The 17,455-nt window shown below is 33.5% G+C and overlaps 1 protein-coding gene across 2 annotated transcripts in view; it reads right to left on the reverse strand.

The window, feature by feature from the left end:
• The window catches only part of LOC117100761 (lysophosphatidic acid phosphatase type 6-like), a 47,779-nt gene that overhangs the window by 18,232 nt on the left and 12,092 nt on the right, over positions 1 to 17,455 (reverse strand). For both annotated transcript variants that reach the window (XM_033240569.1, XM_033240570.1), the window contains exon 9: positions 16,225 to 16,391. In XM_033240569.1, coding sequence (XP_033096460.1) covers positions 16,263 to 16,391 — 129 coding nt within the window. In that variant the 3' untranslated portion in view covers positions 16,225 to 16,262. The remainder of the gene's footprint in view (positions 1 to 16,224; positions 16,392 to 17,455) is intronic.

Raw genomic sequence — 17,455 nt, forward strand, 5'->3', positions numbered from 1 at the left:
AATACAACTGTTTAGATTAATAATCAAGCTTGTTTGAGTAATAGACACAGAGAATAACAGTAATTCAACATAAGCCATAATAAAAGCAGCTAGGAAATAGATACATTCCAATGATATTCACAGTACTAATCAAAGTTGAGTGTGTTTATGAATCTCTTAATCAGTAAAATACAATTCTATTTATATGTAATTACCAAGAATACAAAATGCGTTGAGATGATAACGTATGTAGTTGTCATGTAGCTTAATTTATGTAATAGTATGTGTGTTTACTTACTAGCCATCTAAGTGATAGCGACGTTGTTCATCTGTCTTTTACTGTACGTAAAATAATACTGTACAAGCTCCCCTCAAGCGATTTCTTTTTTGTTTTTTTGAGGTAAGTAAAGTAGTGAAGTCAAGTCTCACTTGACAATTTACTGAATAATCTCCATAGCATAAGGAACTAAACAGAGCTTATTTTACCTCACCTTAATATGGGTTCAGCATTTTCTCATGAACAAAATAAAACACCACTCTGTATTAATAAGCCATGATGATTTTTTATTTAGAGAGTGCAAATATTTTAGTTTTGACAAAAAAAAAAAATTGTAGTACCAGTACTAAATTATTAGGAATTGAAACAAAGACATTTGGATTGGAAAAAAACAGTATATTAACCTGGGAATAGAGTTGAATAGTTTTAGTGGTTAAGATGCTTGTTTTCTAGTCCCAGGGTCTTGGGTTCAACTCCTATGACAGTAGGACTTTTTCTCACGACTAAAAACAAGTCCTCTCCCTAACCCTCATAAAGAGCTTCGCTGATAAAAGCATCATAATTATTTCATTTTTTTAAAAGAGGGCGCCTGAATATCAGTCGATCTTCTAGGACACACTGGAAGAGTCACCCTCTATAAATATAGTCACAAAAAAAAAGCTCAGCTCTATCCCTAATTCAAGGGTCCTGGTTCAATCCATATACATGCCAATGGAATGACCCTTCACATGACTAAGACAACCTCAGCCACTAGCCCTACAAATGAGGCTTAGTTTAAACAACTTGTTCATACAGTAGTTCAAATTTATAGCATATCATATAGTATCCATCCTATTTGGTGATTTACTTGTTGCTAGATGTAGACTGAAAAAAAAAATATGGCACCATAAACCAGGACTTTATAAACTGTGAAGGTGATTTATTATCACTTTCATTTCATTGATTTAAAACATTACAATATTGACCTGTTCAACAATTTATCTTTCTTGATGTGCAACCCACTTGTAGCGTTGAAAGAGACAAGGCACTGATTAGTGAATGCAACATAATCAATACCTGTACATTGGAGATAATGAGTGCAAGCTACTACTGTACATTAATGCAATATTACAGGCTACAGACAGTACATAAAAACTAATTTAAAATATTGAGCTTAATATATAAAACGAATATTTTTTTCTGGGCCTGGGCAATACAACAATTTGTGTGTGTGTGGTGATGGGGAGGGCAGAGGTTGGCTTATTGGTAATTACTAGCCCAGAGTAGATAAAAATTAGACAATAATGTATATTGAATTATAATGTTATATTATCAGCCACTTGCTTAATTTAAAAATGAAATAACATAAAAATATAATTACAGAAAAGCAGCTAGGCTTTGAACAAAACCTACAGTAGTCACTTCTGTTCAATGACATAATAGAGGGCGCTCTGAGATGTAATATTATCATCAGTTAGTCTTTCATGGGCTAGAGTGTACACAGGTTCAGACAGCATCATTACACCCATACAAGGATATTAATTAGTTAATATTATATTTATATTTTTTTTTTATCTCTGCATTATACACTACACAAATCCCTCTTACTACTGTATATTATTTCATTTATTTGTTTGACTAAAGACATAGTACACAAAAAAATCAAACAAGTATACAATGGTCAAGGGCAGATAAAGCAAAATATTCATTATACTCAAAAATATACTACCTGTATAAAAAAAAACAATATTTAAGACAACATTCTATGGGAAGAACAAGATAATAATGGAATCCTTTCAAAACTTGAGTGCGTACTGCCAAATTAATCATTACCAAAGAGTGAATGGTTCAAATCCTAAGTCAACAATTAAATACATTTAAATTTCCCTGGAGGGTTAAGTACTTGGACAATGCATTTAGAGTCGCCAACATTCACTTGAGAACGCAATCAAGTATAGATATGTTACCATGTAAAATGATATGTACCACTGAACCTTTAGACAAAGACCTATGCCCTGCCACTCATCATATCAGATACATTCTGCAATTTCCTAGGCCTCCTGGTGCAAATATCGCTATCCCTTACGGGGTGACAAATGTCAACATTTAAAGACATTGCAGCAGGGGCTGCTGTCCACCAACTGGCTATGTAATTTCTGAATTCTTCATTCAGGTTGAAGACTTGTAAATTGGATTTGTGATAAATATGCTAATTAACGAGATAATTTTATCAGCTATTTAACATATGAATCAGACAAACAAACTATAAAATTGCTCCTAGACACATTAGACCATTTAACATGAATGACATTCAAGATTTTTTTTTCAAGAAATCTCCAGAATGCAATTAAGCGCATAGTATTAAAAAAAGAAACCAAAAAGAGAAAGAGGTTTATGGTGGTGCTGACTTTCACTTCCATCAGTCCTTTCCATAGAGGCACATCATACATTACACACTATAATTTAAGTACCAAGATTAGGTAATGCAAAAGAATAGAGTAGTACTGGGAGTATCCCCATCTGTAAGGGGTCATTTGGACAAGGTCATGAGCATGGACAATGATCATTTTTTTGCAAAAAAAAATAAAACAGGGAGAGAAAGTACATTTTATTTTTGCATCGGGAAGACGAATTTTACTTGTATTTTATGTACCAGCAATAAAAGTATCTTGTATCTGGTATAAATATAGCAACCCTACATCACTCTAGAGAATGCAGGCTTTAAAATATTATTACAGGATTCACTATGAAATTTCTATTTTGGTATCAACAATTCTATTACTTCGACTGTTTATTATTTAATAGCCTCATCTTCCTTACTGCTATTTGTGGAAATTTCAGTATTTGGCCTTGTATTAATGCTTGTAATAATCAACAATCAAATAATATAAGGCCTTCTTGAGGATATATGGATGAAGAATGTAATAATAGTATTTTTTTGACAGTTTGAGTATATTTTTAAGTTCAAGATTGTTTGTGTACTCATTTCTTATGGATTTATCATGAAACTTCATCTGGTTTTACTTAATTATAGCTGAAGTACTGTTTTGATCAGTAATAAACCTACCACAATAAAACTGACAAAAGCTTGCGGTAAGGTAACAACCATTGTGGTTGGTTCATTACCAATTAAAGCAGTTCTTAGCTATATTTGTAATGTTTATGATTCAGTTCTCTAGATATATTTTATAGTGTTAGTACTTTATTTATTTGTATTTATTTATTTTGGGTATTAGATTACCTGTACAACATTGGATTCTGCCAACTTTATTGGAGTTTCTTTTTAAATGTCAGTTTAGATATAAAAAAAATAAACAAATCACAAAATACTCCCATGTCCATAGAAACATTACAACATACCACATTTCTTATAAATATATTCCATCCCTTCCCCAACAGAACTCTAACAAGTGTGGAATTTGATGCCCCCTGGAGTTAACTTATGTACATTCATTTTCAGCACTGATGGTTTTAAATCCTATGGTAATCATCTTGATTTAACGTGTATGTTGAGCCAAGTGTGTGAATTTTATGCTAGGTTAACTGTAGTACACTGATTTATGATGTGCTTAAGAACCGTTGGCAGGCTATCAAATAAGTTTTTTGGCCTTAAAAATTCTAATGATACTAGTTTCTATTATATTTAATGTTTAATAAAAACATAGTGCACTTGGTTTAGTAATACAGTGGTGAAAGGGAAGGATGGAAGGGGGAATGTTTGAATGTGAGAGTACAAAACAAAAATAAAGGTATGAAAGCATTTGAGTATTTAAAATCCAGTGTTTTAATCCTATTGTATAATGTAAAATATTATATACAGTAGAACCCCTATTAAGGGGACACTTTCAGGACCAAAAAAGTGTCTCCTTATTAGGGAATAAGAATACAGGGCAGACTAACCAAAAACGTGAAATTGTGCCCATAATATGGGTTTTGGCATGTTTTCATACAATGATGACATACATTCTTTATATCATTACAGTAGAATTAGAACTAATTTACGGCAATAATTAGCAATGCAAGTACAATAAGTAAGTGAAATAAGTCTTAAAAGGCTTGCATGGCAAATTGACAATACTATAATATGCTTTTGTACACAATCATGTGGTGTATTCTGCGAATCTAATTGATAGTTTTGCACAACATCTTGATGTTTGATAACAATTTATCCAGACACAGGGCCCATGATTTCAAACCTGGTAAAAATTGTTTTACAATCAAGTAATTAAGTAGATAAACAATATCATAAATTGACAATAGATAAATGTACCATTCATTCATTTTGTTTGATATTAAACATGTATACAAACAGGTATGATCAAAGAAATATGAACAATAGAATAAAGAAAGTAAATACAAAGTAAATAAAACCAAAAAAAACAAAAACAAAAAAAACCAATCAGCTGGTTGTTTGAGGAAATATGCCACTTCAGCCAACTAACTCAAGTGGGATCTTCATACTCATACTTTCCGTACAAAAATTAATTGGGAAAATAAATAATTCTTTCTAAATTTAAGAAAAGAAATGAGATGGAATACCATTTCTTGGCAACGCATCATAACCTCTTGAACAGATTACTGTATATCCCCACACTAAAAAATATCATCACAAACACATACAGCAATACCCTCATGGGTAAAATACCACTAGAGCTATTCTTGAGTCAATCTAGATTGTTTTGGGCACAAATCAGGTCAAATGGAATTGGAAAAAGAATAATCTTAAATCAAAGAGTAAAGTAGAGACTTAAGTCTAGTCTGAAATCACCAGTCTCTCGAGGGTTTAAGTATGCTAGTCAAATTGAAACCATTTCACATTTCCTCAGACCTATTTCAATCCAACAAAGATGTTGCGGACTAACACATTCTATGTATGTTGAGATGTTATGTTAGAGAATGTTGGGATGAGAGAGGTGCAGGGTGAAGTATCTGGTGATGTTGGAAAAGATGACAATGCTGATGATGATGAACACTCAAGAATTTATTGTTTCATAAGTCATCAATGGATATTTAAATATTATTGATAAGCATACCGGTAATTATATTCTTCAAAGTTCTTAATCACAACAGTGAAGCAAGTTTCTATCTATGTTATTGTAGCATAAGGCCTAAACAATAGCATAGATGAATTTGTTTAAATTGGTGAAAAATTCAACACAATAGTACTAAAATTTCATGTTTGTTTATAATTACTAAAATGTTTTAAAATTATTAAATACACAATTTTGAGCTTTAAAAATAGATTGGTTTGATCAAACCAATCTATTTAAAAAAAATATAAATAACAAAAAAAAATATACATTTTTTTCAATATTTATCAAAATAGTGGTGTTACAGTTCTTCTTAACTGTATCAATACAGTTATAAAAGAACTGTAGCACCACTATTTTGCCTCAAATTGGCGACTCTGCTTTTATGCAAATTTAAGTTAATTTTATACTAATTGCTTATGCAAATTTTCTGTGACGCCTGTACTTGTAGACAATAGTGAGTGTTTATGGTCCTGCACACCAATCCCTCATTACTGTATTTCTCCCTACCAAATCACATAGAATATAATCCGGTCAATGTACTACATAAATTCATTATCATCAGCACTATTCTTGACTTCGCATTTTAAAGATGATAGACTCCACAGACAGATTAATTCAATCCGGAATTATAATGTCTTTCGATTTTGCCAAAGTAGCTTCATAATTGCATAATTTCTATAGGAAAGCAATCACCTACGTACATAATCCTATCATTTGAGACTGTAGTCCATAATAATTATGATAATAAACTCCCTCATAATTACTGTTAATAAAGTAGTAAAGAGTTAACATGTACTCTTGGCCAGCTGGTTTCCTCACAGTTCCGTAGTGTTTTTTTTTGTTTGTTCTAATTTCATGGTCGCCGACAGTCTTTTCCATTGCCCAGCATACGAGCATAAGTACTCTTTACTACTTTATTGTAATTATGAGGGAGTTTATACGCGAGTGAGTGCTCACACAATGTTAGGTGCCATGATCCCGGGCTAAAACACATCTGATGAGGATTAATGAGAACTTAATTACTGCCAACCTCGCAACATCAATTAATGCATGGAGTAAGATTCTAACATGAAATATATATTGAAGAGATTGCCATCTTAGGCAAAACCATTTCCATTATTAATAAAATTATCCTTGCGCAAATGGACGTTGGCGAGAATCACTAATATTCTCTATTGTCATATTACGTGATTGTCAATGTGTTCTAATATCAAGCTATTTTGGTTAGGTAATAGTATGCCGCAAAAGTGTCACAGAAATGTTTGAAGTTTGCTGTAAGGGACGTAATGAGGTGGTGGCCGTGAGATCCAGAAGGACACTGTTATTTGAAAGACATTTTGACCTTTTAGTATAGTATCATTAGTATTCATAGTAACAAATGTGAATAGTACTTTAGTTAGAGCTAATGACATAAATATTCAACTCTTACAACTGTGGCATAAGACTGTAGAATAAGATGCCTTATAAGTCAGTCGTGACGTCATCATTTTCCTTTGCACATAATTTTCTTATCCCTGGAGAGGCGCTAATATGATATAGTGCCTGCTATTTTTGACTTCTTGTACGCAAAAACCTCGGAGTTGGGGTTGTTCAAATCGCGATGAATATTTCGTTGCCAGGCCAAACTCTGAACGCACACAGCAAACCTAACTTCTCTCTATGGCACTTGAAACCTAGACCACCTACAGTATTATAGGCAAGGACTAGGAAGGCACAATGGTTTTGAGATTGTAAGGAATGCGGCAACACTGAAATAATTCATAATAATGTTTACAGTAAATTTAAATCTATTTAACAAATTATGTCTACCAGGAGGTTAGGCCTACCTATTACCACCTAATAAACTTCATCAACCAAAATCAACTTAATCATCTTCATCATATCGCAAAGAACTGCGATGTGATGAATGTCAGTGTGCGTACTAGTAATAAACCATTCTCATACACGCAGCTAATGCACGCGCAGTTCATGTATTGACCACTAAGCAAGCAGTCACCGCAACCAGCAGTTATAATAGCCTAAATATAATAATAAAATATATTATGTAAAACAGGGCGACTGACTTATAAAGCAATTATTGTCAAGTTATTTCGGACCCTATAAAAAAAGAAGCCTTATGAGCCATTATTTCCTTTAAAAACTGCCTAAGCCCTGCTGTCTTCAGAAACATTTTTTTCCCCCAGGAAATAATGGCTCTTTCAGCCTCTATTTTTTGTAGGGCCCTCAGAACTATAATTGAATAAAGTGGTACCATTTCAAGTTTAGATGGGAGGTCTCATCATTGGTGAGACCAAACTCGGAGAATATCCACAAAATAGGTCAGATTTTCTTGAATACTTTATTGATACTTATATTTTATGAACTGATTTTCTTACTATAAAAGTGTGGTCTGTACTTTCAATGTTATTATTTGTACATATATTTAGTTGAACTTTTAAACATATTCAAAGAACACATTAAAGCTTATAATGCCATCTATTACAATATTTTCCAACCATGAGACTCATTTGAGATGAGAATTCACATATTGTTTTTTTTTTAATTTCAAATGTAAGCTAATTGAAAACTATATAAAAAACTGATTATTATAACTATATAAAAAACTGATTATTATTATTATTATTATTATTATTATTATTATTATTATTATTATTATCAATTGAAATATACAAAGTAAGCAGTTAAAATACTGAAATTTATTTTTCACGATTTTTAACAGACAGTAACAATGTGATGAGACAATAGAGGCCATTTATAGACAGCCACATTAACTTTCAAGACCTCACATACACTGTTTTGTTTAAATTTCAATTGTAAGCTAATTGAAAACTATATAAAAACTGATTATTATTATTATTATTATTATTATTATTATTATTATTATTATTATTATTAACTGAAATATTCAAAGTAAGCAGTGGAAATACTGAATTCTATTCAGATTTTTAACACAGACAGTTACAGTGTGCTGAAACAATAGAGGCGATTTATAGACAGCCAAATTAAATTTCAAGATGTGCAAGCAAAGATCTAATGCCAACACATACTCTACATTTAATCTCTATAGAAGTAGATCATTAGTCAAGCACTGCTGTTCCTCTGTGTCATTTACAGACAGATATGTCTATTCATTCAAAATATTAAATTATATCAATACCTAACATTAAGAAAACAACACATGCAACTAAGAATTATTAAGAATCTGTAGCTGATGGGGTTTATGATAAAGTATACACTGGTATTAGTTTGTGATTATGGGGATGTTTAGACTACGAAAAGACAGGTGTACAACACTAATCCATGGAATTACAACCAAAGGTGTCTACTTGCAGTAGCGCAAATTACTGTAATCCAGCTACAAGAAATATGATTCTATTTATAAATAGATTCTGTTATATACGGAGAAAAAAAATCATTGATGCATGACTATTATAGCTAACCTGGGGTTGGTGAGAGTATTAACGAATGCCAGGAAGCTGGAGTTAATAAAATATTGATGTAAACTAATTCACATGCATTTATCTCATCCATCATTGTAACAACCACATCATTTTTACCACTACTTCACCATCATAATCAGATTATTAACCCAACCACTATATTATAATACCATACTGCATAATACCCACCAACCATAATTCTTATCATCGCAGGCACCAAATGAGCATCCCTACAGAGGTGGTGCCAGGATTTACCGACTGGGGGAGGGGGGAGGAGGTACCCAACAGGGGGGACTAACGTCCCTGACGAGAGCAAGGTTGTCGCGGTCGGGCGTCGCTCTAAATCTTTAAAGAGTGGTCCCCGAAAAATATGACAATTTAGGTGTTTCAAAGGCTTTTGATTTTAGAGTTTACTATACTGTATGTAGAAAAAACATAATTTTTTTTCTCACCTACAAATTGTGGGTTTTTTTTCCCGAGGGGGCCTCTGGCTCCCTGGCCCCCCCGCTGGTGCCACCCCTGCATCTCTACCATATCACATACCATCATTACAAAACATATTATTACCACCATGTCATCATCATCATCATCACATACAGTACCTCATCCCAACATCTTGACCACAATCATTACAACCACTACAACCATCATCACTGTCATATTATTGTCATCACTAGTACCACTAACGTGTATCATCACCCTCACAACCATCACTGCCGACATAATCTTCATGATTATCAATACCATCACTTCCAATACTTCCCAGATGAACATCATTATTTTTTCGACTAATAATACTGGTACCCTAATACCAACAAGCCTGGAATGACAATAGACATCATCAATATACTGAAATGCCTACCTTATATTCTTGAGTATAGGGCGATCCATGTAAAATACGACCTCTAAGTTTGATAAGACCCTCTGTTCCACCATCAGAAAATCACAATTTTGCTGCTATTTATGATCTTGATATGCATCTAGATGGCTAAAAACTGAGCCAAACATAGGGCTAATCTTCCAAACATAGTATACCATTTAACAGGCTTTTAAATGTTCATCAAAATCTTATTTCCATCACTGCATTCCTAATTGAGTTCATTCATACTAACGGTTACTAGCTTCATTTCAGTAGTAAATTTGCGAGTTTACGGACGATCCACACATAAGAAATTTGTACGTGTTGTGCGTAAAGACCAACATTTGTTTTTTTATTTTAAGCCTCATCTTTATACACGAGAATATAAAGCATATTTAAAGTAACAAATCTAGGACAACTACGCAATTTTTTCCATTTATATCTAATGACAATTCACCAATTATAGAATTATTAATTAAATGCATAATGGGCATCTCAAGCTAAGACCGTGGGATTGGAAGACTTCACCACTAAGCAACACCTTTTTCCTGACAGAATTACAGTAAAATTTGCAACGTAAATACTTTCTCTTTCAAAGGCGCCTTTGGTTCTCTGCATTAGCAATCGATCTTGCTCTTATTTTAAAAATAATTAGACCAACTTACAGCAGACCTTTCTAGAAATAACAAACCATAGATCATAATAACAGATAGTTATCATTTCCATTAATATTAATGATAAAGTACATCAGGCCGTGTACTATCACACTATTAGATGCAACTTTGGGTCTATTGTCTAGCTAGAACATGTTGATGGCTGCAAGAATACTCAGGAATTAACCAGGCCACAGGTGTTAATATATTGCAGGTACTGTATATTCCAAGAACTCAGGTGTGCTACAAACTACACTAGCGATTACGGACAGACCAATCGGAAGGCTGGATTGCCAAGCGACTTTTGATTAAGTCCCAGAGCTACAACCACACTGCACTATGAGCAGCTTAAGGCGTTTAATGTGTACAAGAACAAATGTAGCCATCAAAAAGGATATGATACTTGGATGCGTTTGTTTCCTCGGGGCAGATTTGACCTTTTACGAGGCAAAAGTGACCTCTAATCTTGGCTTGGGTAGTAAAAAGCAAATCTACTCGTTATGTACTTATTAAAGAACAGAGGTGAATATAAATTGGGCCACCTTCAAACAAAACAAAAAAACTGTATATTATATAGTTGGAAAAAAAATTCTAATATTTGAAGGAGAGCATCTTAATCTTCAAGCTACAACCCAACTCCATCAATGCCTACCAATCCACATAAAACTGACTAACGCCCCGGGGCGTTTAGAAGGGTTTTGAGGGGTGTTTATTCAAGGGAGGCGTTTATTTTTTTGGATACGTACGTATATACTCAAATAAATGCTCCTTAATTTCATGTAAAAGTGAACTACAAACATACAAATTACCATCAAAATGTGTAATATGCCCCGCCCCTTGTATATTGTTGCTAAGGTCAAAATGTGTAATATGCCCCGCCCCTTGGATATTGTTGCTAAGGTCAAAATGTGTAATATGCCCCGCCCCTTGGATATTGTTGCTAAGGTCAAAATGTGTAATATGCCCCGCCCCTTGGATATTGTTGCTAAGGTCAAAATGTATAATATGCCCCGCCCCTTGGATATTGTTGCTAAGGTTCAAGTAAGAAGTAAGAAAATAAAATACGTTTGTGGGACAATACACGTGTTTGTGAGACACACGCTTATTGCTGGCCCTGTTCTGATTAGCTGGTTGTTAAATATGACTGACACACCGCAAAAATACTTTGTATGACTGAAGTAAAAAAGCATGGTCCCATACTGACCAAAGGAAAGTTAAATTTAATTTTAATTGAGCCAATAACTGACCTCAACACAGACAAATATGATGACAGACGAGGGTGCTGATTGGCTCCTGTGGACAGAAAGCATCTACACAAGCAGCTTATTATTGTAGAAATGTGAAATAAAAACTACAACAAATGTAGCAAATAGAATGCGCGGTGAAAGATGATTATTTGTAATTAACATCTGAGACCATCATTTTGCAGAGAAGCCTAGAACATGATCCACAAGTCTTTCATCACTTCACCTGCTTGGTACAGGCATTTCCCCGGGGTCAGAGGCCTGGTGACAGGGATTCTACCTTGCTGGAAGCTTTCTAGTTCAAAACAATGTCATTTACAGAATATGAACTCTATACACTTTTCTGATTAATTCAAACTTGCTTCTTTCAAAGATGTAAACCTCAATATTTAAAGAAACTCATACTTAAAACATATACTGTAGCAGCCATTATGAAATGATTTTATGATTTATAACATCCAGATTATTAATCCATATATCTTTTATATGGCATACAATAACTAAGTATTCAAAAATTACAATGTTTGAACTATTAGTATGCAGTTAGTGCGGAAGAGCCTTATAAAAATATTGAATAGCTCATATTTAAAATTTTCAAATAATTTATCAACTGCTAATGAGACAAATTGAAACAATTGGATTTTGTAGATTTACAGACTTTCGACTACAAATTCCAATTATATGGGTCTATGCTAAGAATTGGTATTATTTATATGTCTGTTAGTTGGTATGAGAAATATATGCCTGTCCTAGTTTTAAATTGAAAGCTAAGTTACTTAAACACACAAAACAAATCAAATAAATTTTACTCTTGAAATTTATTAGCTACATTAACTAGTAAAATAGACTAAAAATGTTCTTGTGCGGAACACTGTAATACAGTGTTGATTAATGACTGATCGACTGAATACAGGCATAGCCACTAACCAGTTGACATGCATTTTAAGTCAATAAAAAACATATTGTCTCCTCTCATAATCAGTTTTTTAGAGTTTACAGTAAATAGAATTAAAATGTGACTACTGGTAAACATTTATTATACTATTTACACTGGCTATTTACAACATCCCCACCACCATCATTATCTTTATAAAGAGCCATAATTTATTTATCATTGATTGCACTATCTTGGGCACTAGAAGGGAAAAAAAGACCATGGAAGACTCAAAAGTACTGTATATGGAAGTGAACTGCTGAGGTTAAGAAGACAAGATCTTGGCATTAAAATCAGGCTCTGGAGAATTTTTTTTTATATGTTGCACAACTAAAGACACAAAAAACATATTTGACGAAAAACTAACGAGCGGTTAATGATATACAAATTTTTGAATATTTAAAAACTTGGGGGAAAGGTGGAAAAAAGGGTGGTTATGCCCTTTCCCTCCCACCACTCCAAATCTAAATATTCAAAAATCTGTATCTCATTAATTTTCATTAAATATGCTTTTTGTGTCCTAATTCAGGTGTCCAACATATCAAAAATTGTTTCCCTTCCGGAGCCTGACTTTAAAAGGAGAAAGGATGGAAGCAATAGTAACAGAAGAAGTAGAAAGAAATGATTTAAAAGGACTTAATGCAAGGTATTGATCTATAAGTACTGAAACATTAATCCAGAATACTAAAGATAATACAAATGGCAACAATTTCACATAAAGGTCTATAATGATAGGAAATACAGTAAGACTGATATAGAGCCTACTATATGTTGGAAACAGCCATAATTTTTTTTTTTAAATCCATGATATAGCATAATATCTATGCTACAATAAAATGTACCTGTATAATAGCATATTCATTTTATAAAGTTGAAATTATTATCTTTATGCACAATATATATGGTATAGTATAAATCACATTCTGCCCAGGTTAGCTTTTAAGCAGGCTGTAACTACAAATATTTTAAGCAAACAAGCAGTCTGTCCACTAATGGCAGTCAAAGTGGAACAGAGCTTCTAGGCAATGCCCAACAGATGCACAGTTGTTTCAACAATGTCTCAGTGCTTGAAAATCTCAAATCATTTACGTATCGGTATTTAGAACACGGATTACCTATATTGCATTGTTTGTACATTTACTAGTTGGTACACACGTGTCTCTAGCCTGCAGGACGTGGTTATGGGCCAAAGCTATTACCTCACACCTGCTTTCTAGTGACACACCTGATGGCAGTCTCAAAGAAGTTAAACTCTTTAATGTTACAATTACCATTTGATGTTCAAATTTTATTGTTTTTATTGTGTTTATACTAGCACGGTTTTCTTCAGGATTGTGCTTAATTTGTCAACACGTTAAGGCAAGGATGTTTGTCGTCTGGCCTCTTTGAACAAGAGAAGGAAGAGCTAATTTATTTTTTTCTTTACCCTTTGCAAACATGCTCCTACTCCTACACAAATTGAACAAGCTATGAATTTATTATCATTATCACTGTTGTCACAATCAGTATTATTATGTAAAATTATATATCATTATGACTGAAATGTAACATGTTTACACTTTAATTACAACATGACAGAGATAAAGAGTAACCTTCAAGTTATTATTATCATTTTGTATATGAGAGTGAAACATGTGCTTCTTGTATAAGACTTTTCTGATATTATATGTTAGAAGGAAAGAAATAACAATTATACTGTAGTAGTAAGGACTAATCATGAGGAAAATCTACTTAGTATAAATTAAAGATGCAGAATTAAGCGAGTCTGTATCCTATATATCACATTTAGAAGTAGCAGCCGTATACATTGATATTTTAGACCTAATAGCCAACAGGCTAAGCTAGCAGTAGATAATAATCATTCTCCAATTACATAAATATAGACTTTATCCAATCTTGGATCCGTCTCGATAGAGAACTCAGCAACCAATGGCATTTCACCAGCGTGCAATCTTGAGTAATTAGCGAGCGTCCGTTCCACCTTGCTGAGGTTATCTGGCGCATGCCGGCCGACATCAAACGCAGGACTGGCTTTGATGTGACATGAATACCATCACCTTGGGATGGGAATAATTGCTGCCAATCAGGCGGCTACCAGAATCCCGCGGGAAACCAAATTGCTAGATGAAGCATCTGATCAAGTTTGCAAACTTCGTAATCATTCAAAATTTTCTGGTTCATTTCTACTAATTTGTGACGTTTACATCAAATTTATTCCATATGGTCGCCAATTTTGTTTTAAATCAGTTTCATTATTCAGAAAATTACAGAACCAAGATGTGTGGGTTAAATAAAGAGATCAGTTGGTTGAGGCCTACAGTATGTGGGAGGTTGGCAGATAGAAAAGTAAAGCATAAAATTAATCCCTCACAAACTGTTGATGTACTCTATTTACCATAGTGGGTTGCAAAATGATTAATTAGATTTAAATTCTTTAATGACATGTTTTATTTCTTAATGTTAAATTTGCTAATATACATCTTTAAAAGAAATTTATATTTTTAATTTATCTAATTGATTGAAAACAATTTTACTTATTTTTAAATATTTTTTTATGTTTTAGATGACTTAGATATACTGTACTGAAATAAGATCTACATGTAAATCATCTAATAATTTACTATCCATTGCAGTAGATAAGTAAAGACCCTTATTTACTCTAAAATATATTTGAACCCCAATATTCATACTAATCACTCAAAATCAATAAATATTCAACTATTCCTTAAGCACTGATCATAGAAAACCAGCTATTGTACAGTATGCATAAGATCATAACACATATTCCAGTTAAATACTATTTTTGGGTCCGTGCAGGGCTGAACACAAAACCTCACTGCTGTTCTTGTTATTGATTACAAATTGAAACAGTCACAATGTCTTTGCAGTTTGTAGCAAATGCGAGTTTCAAAATGACAACAAACATTTTGATCAAACACCATGCCAGGACGTGACCAGACCAAGCATTAGGCGGCCACAGATGTATTCAGCCAAGTTTAGACCAGACTGCACTGAGCAAAATGCTAGGCCACACACGGCCAAGCATTTGGACCACATAATATATTAAGTCAAGTGTTAAGCCACACATTTTTTTATTTGATCACAAATATTGCACAAGGCCAATACAACGGCTTATAACATTATATGGTTACATAATTCACATATAAAATCTCATAAAGAGGCTATATAATGTTTATTGCAGTGCAATTGCCATGACACAAGGCACAGAGGTCTTAACATTTGAAACCAATCATGAGCAACTGTGATCACTTGCACATTAGCAGAGAATTCCTTAGGTATACTCTTCACATGTTCACCACATGGGGGCTCACTTCATAATTTCTTGTCCAGTACTCCAGTACATTAGGCAGTACAACTTCTAATATTATATTAAGTAACACTCTGTCTGAACAATTGCATTTAAAAAAAAATCGTAATTCTGAAAGCTGAAACTTTTTTATTAATGATCAATCCTTCTTAATAAAGTAAAAACATTTACAAACAAGGGCCCGGCTGAACAACTGGCTGAAAAGTACTGTTTTGTTCCTGCTGCTTGTGCTGAAGACATCAGGTTTGAATTGGAGTCAGATCGCTTGGCTCCATGAATAACCCTCATATTGAGAGTTAGGCGGGATTAGGTTGAAAGGACAATGTTTGTATCCGTACGTGTCTGTTATATGTTGTAGTTAAGTCGAGTGGCGCTGCACTGGGGCTGCGTCTTCAGGACCCAGCACAATTGAATGAGGAACAATAAATAATTATTATATTATTTTTATCACATCTAATGACTGAAGATGGAAGTGGTGAACAATTAAGATAAACCTACCTTAATGCACATAATATCAGTAGCCATACTCTGGATGTTTATTGCACTTGCACTGGACTGGAACAATTTTTGGCATAGTCACTTGGTTTTATAGTATATTGTTGAAGACACTTCTGGAATTTCTCAACAGGAATGAGCCCCTCCTCACTGTCACACACATTTTTCTCCTGAAGTTGAAAATGTTATATTCAATCATTCATTTTAAAGGAGGTAGGACCCATTCTGCATTCTGCTGAGTGAGGTAGGGGCATGGTTACTGACTACTGTAGCAGCCATTGCGAGGGAGTTACTAGCCTCATGTTTACATCAGACAACTACAACAACAACTGGAATGAACCATATTAATTGGGGTACCCTCCTAGTCTTCCGAAAGACACAACATATTTTTAAAAGTGCACACTAGTCTGATCATTTATTCCCCAAGGCATCTTGAAAACCATTGTATTTACAGCAGTTTTATTATGAAAATCCTTGAATTTCGAGGTCGATGTTGAATACAGTAGTGTTATATTAATGTGTGTGATAATTGACAATAACACATTTTTTTGTTCTAATCTATGATTAAATGTTAGATATCTTAAATACATATATAGAATAATCATCAAGTAATGAATTAAATTTCTATTCTACTTTCATTTCAACACAGATGGATATCAACTTCAAGAAATTGAAATTGCTGTATGCTAGTACAGTTACTATTAATAAAAAATGAGGTAAAATGTGTCCAATCAATCAACGTTTAAGAAAACTTATGAACAACATATTATCCTAACTTCAATATAAGCTAGCTTCAATAATCCAACAAGCTTGTTCAGTTTGTTAATAGAGATGATGATGATAACACGCCTAACAAAGCCAAGGCCTTGGAAAAAGCTAGGTCTAAGATACGGAAAATGTTTTGCACTGGTTAATGGATTATAATTTGTGCATGTTCATTCTATTAGACTGCAAACATCAAAGAACTTCAATACATCGTAATCCACATCTTTTTAAAAATTCATAATGGAGGGAAAAAATAATAATCTGCTTTGTAAATTGAAAGTACTGTATTTCGTTACTGATGTTCCATATTGCATGTGTAAATTGCTGAATTGTTATCAGTAGAACTCATTGGCTACGTTAAGACTTGGAGATAAGCCAAGCATACGTAATTGAATGCTGATTGGTCATTTTGTCATCCGAAATCAATGCAAGACCCCCCCCCCCCCTGCAAAGAAGATTAAAGCCCAGC

The sequence above is a fragment of the Anneissia japonica genome, unplaced genomic scaffold, assembly GCF_011630105.1.
Source record: "Anneissia japonica isolate Jap-2015-1 unplaced genomic scaffold, ASM1163010v1 scaffold670_len1213532_cov191, whole genome shotgun sequence".
Lineage (NCBI taxonomy): Eukaryota > Metazoa > Echinodermata > Crinoidea > Comatulida > Comatulidae > Anneissia > Anneissia japonica.